The sequence below is a fragment of the Cicer arietinum genome, chromosome 2, assembly GCF_000331145.2.
Source record: "Cicer arietinum cultivar CDC Frontier isolate Library 1 chromosome 2, Cicar.CDCFrontier_v2.0, whole genome shotgun sequence".
In the NCBI taxonomy this organism is placed as follows: Eukaryota; Viridiplantae; Streptophyta; class Magnoliopsida; order Fabales; family Fabaceae; genus Cicer; species Cicer arietinum.
Window position 1 is genome coordinate 46471645 of NC_021161.2, and position 2945 is coordinate 46474589.

At 34.9% G+C, this 2945-nt stretch overlaps 1 protein-coding gene across 2 annotated transcripts; it reads right to left on the reverse strand.

Moving 5' to 3' along the window:
• Positions 1-208: 208 nt before the first annotated feature.
• LOC101507986 (dehydration-responsive element-binding protein 2C) lies at positions 209-2415 on the reverse strand. 2 transcript variants are annotated; one of them, XM_012713080.3, is made up of 2 exons: positions 2211-2415; positions 209-1820 (listed from the first exon to the last, which is right to left on the reverse strand). In XM_012713080.3, exon 2 carries the CDS (start codon positions 1721-1723, stop codon positions 509-511), a length of 1215 nt encoding a protein of 404 aa, XP_012568534.1. In that variant the 5' UTR covers positions 1724-1820; positions 2211-2415; the 3' UTR covers positions 209-508. The 2 variants fall into 2 exon arrangements, with proteins under 2 accessions (XP_012568534.1, XP_004491005.1); XM_004490948.4 differs by having other exon boundaries at positions 209-1824.
• Between the last annotated feature and the right edge of the window lie 530 nt (positions 2416-2945).

The following is a 2945-nucleotide window of genomic DNA, read 5'->3' on the forward strand; positions in this document are numbered from 1 at the left end:
AAATATAGTTGCTCACACTTTGACAAAAGTGGCCACAGAGAACAACAGATAACATAAATCACATATAGAGCACAAATGAAACAGTAACAAAATTCAGAATATTTATAAACTTTTGTTACTTCTTTTGTTTCTAAACATAAATACTAACAACAAAGTTTTCATATAGTTGAGATATACTAGTTGTCCTTTGTATGTTAACACGAAAAACTAAGGTCAAAATCAGTGCTCAAGATGCTGTATTAGACTTATAAAGTACTGTACATGAGTTTTAAGGCAGTCCTAATTAAAACCAGAAAACAAAGTAAACGAAAAAAATGAACAAATTTTGTCAGCTAAATTCCCCATTTTAAAAAAAAACCCTATAGAGAATTAGCATATTTAAAAGAAAAAACAAACATAAAGAAGACACATATTTCGTATATGTTTTATGCACCTATAAAGCTAAAAGGAGAACAAATCCAAGAGACAAACGACAAGCATGAAGTATTCTGCAACCATTCTTCCCACCTTAGATTCCTCTTGAATCATGACTCATATCATGATTCATATCATAATCCAAATTAAGAAATGGTGTATCTTCCACTCCAATATTAAAGTTCCCTGGTTCTTCTGTTTTCAAGAAATCTAATCCATAATCAACACCAGATGTTGTGTGTTCCATATGGGGCAAACTTCCCAACAGTTTAGCATCTGGATTTTCCAATTCATAAAAGAAGCTTGAAGAAGTCCCAACCTGAGGATTACTTTGTTCAGGAAAACCCATTTGTCCAAAATCCAAACTTCGCACCAACCCAGATTCATCAATTGGATTGTTATCTATATGCCCCAAGAGCTCATCCACCTGAAATAACTCATCCATTGAAAAGCTCTTCAAGTAATCACCATTGAAGTCAAAGTCATCAATCCATGAAAGATCCATCTGGCCATTACATACACCCTCTCCAATCTGTACATCATGTGTTAGTGTCTGTGTTTGATTTCCTTCTGATTTTCCGTCTTGGATTTCCCCACCTCCAGGGTCTATAATATCAGCAGGCTCATCTTTAGGCTCTTGCTTCATTCTACTAATTGGAGAGCTAGCTTCATAAACCTCGCGATAAACAGCAACAGTATTATCATTTTTCATATTGACAGGTTTTGGTATCTCCTTAACATCCTCAACAGCAAAAACATCAGAATGACTAGATACAGTTGTTATCTCAGATGTTGCAGGAGTAGTTGCAACTGAAGAACAAGAATAGCTAGCAGCGGTCGATTCCTTCAAAGACTCCTTAATAGAACTATAATCTGATACATGAGGGAAGTTAAGACGTGCAGAAGGACCATACATAGCTCTAGCAGCTTCATCATAAGCAAGAGCAGCTTCTTGAGCAGTAGAAAAAGTACCTAACCAAAGTCTTTTGCCTCTATTTGGTTCCCTGATTTCACCAACCCATTTCCCCCAAGTCCTCTGTCTAACACCTCTATAATTACACTCTGAGTTTTGAGGTCCTCCTTTACCTTTCATACAACCTTTCTTTGATCCTTTCGCCGGTGCTTTCCGCTTCTGTTTAGCATCATCTTTACCAGCAGCAGCATAAATATGCTCATTGTATTCCTTCCACTTTGCAATAGTCTCAGCCACAGATCTTGTACCTTTTCCTCTACTCCTAGTTTTCCTCTTTCTAGAAGTTTCAATAGGCGCAAGAAAAACATTACCACTTTGTTCGTAAGCAGCACCCATATTCACAAATTCAGAAACTTCACTAGTAATCCTTTCACAGCAACCACCTTCCAAATAAATTAACAGTTTTTCCACACTCAACAATCAACTTCAGAATCTGCCTACAAAAACAAACAAAAAAGAAACCAAATCAACAACACTAAAAATCCCAGAAAATCAGACGCAAAACGTGAAAAAGCACAAACTGGATTTCACAATATACGCTTATTTATAATTATTAATAAAATAATAATTAGAAATCACACCAAGAATGAAATTTCCTTAGCCACCAAGTAATAGACTGAGTAGACAAAAAAACAAATACTTGGTGGGCAAGATTTGTTTATTTTTTGCCAAAAAAAGAATTATCTTTTGCAACTACACAAAATCGAGAAGCAGAAACCAAAAAAAAAAAAAAACTTCCAAATCAGTACACACAGAAATTTATAGGAAATGGGAGAAAAATTATCAAGAAAGAGCTAAAGAATAAAAATAAAATGCAACTAACCTATGCTATATTGATGCTTGAATTCTTGAGAGAAGCTTTCTAGGGTTTTTCTTTATCCCTTTTTGTCTATTTTATTTGCTTTCTCTGAGAGTGTTTTTGTATTGAGACAGAAACAGAACAAGGTTTTTTGATTTGAACAAGGTTTTTTATTTTGATATTTCTCTTTTATGGAACAATGCGTATACCGGATTTTAGAAAAAATCTTTGATTTGGCACACTGAAATATATATTTATAGCGTTCTCTAGATATTTCTGATATTTTTTAATTTGCTTATGGATACTGGTGACGTGGCGTTTCCTTAGTCGCGTTATTGTGGTTCGGAAGTCCGAACCTTGTGGCACGTGTATGTCGAACCTTCCCGAGCCACACGAAGGAGCCTTTCGTTTTCCTTCTTCTCAAGTTTTGCTTTTTTATATTTTTCTATTTTTATAATATCTCCGATAGGTCCACTATTTTGTAAATATTTTCGATTATGCCATTGTTCTGTATCTCCTCTTAAATATCTATGACTAGTGATTTATGTTTATTTTAACTTTTTATTTCTTTGATAAATATCTGGTTTTTGTTTTTGAAAAAGTTGATAAATATCTAGTTAGGTTAATTAGTACTATCAGTGAGTGTCATACTATACGGATTTACGGGGTGGAATAATTGCGTTTGCAGCATGCAGCGTCCTTCTGGATGCTAACGTCTTGTAAGTGGGCCTTGTTTCAAAGAAACTGGGCCCGTGGCCC

Coding starts and splice junctions, on each gene's coding strand:
- LOC101507986 (XM_012713080.3), bottom strand. CDS start 1,723: ATGGGTGCTGCTTACGAACAAAGTGGTAATGTTTTTCTTGCGCCTATT.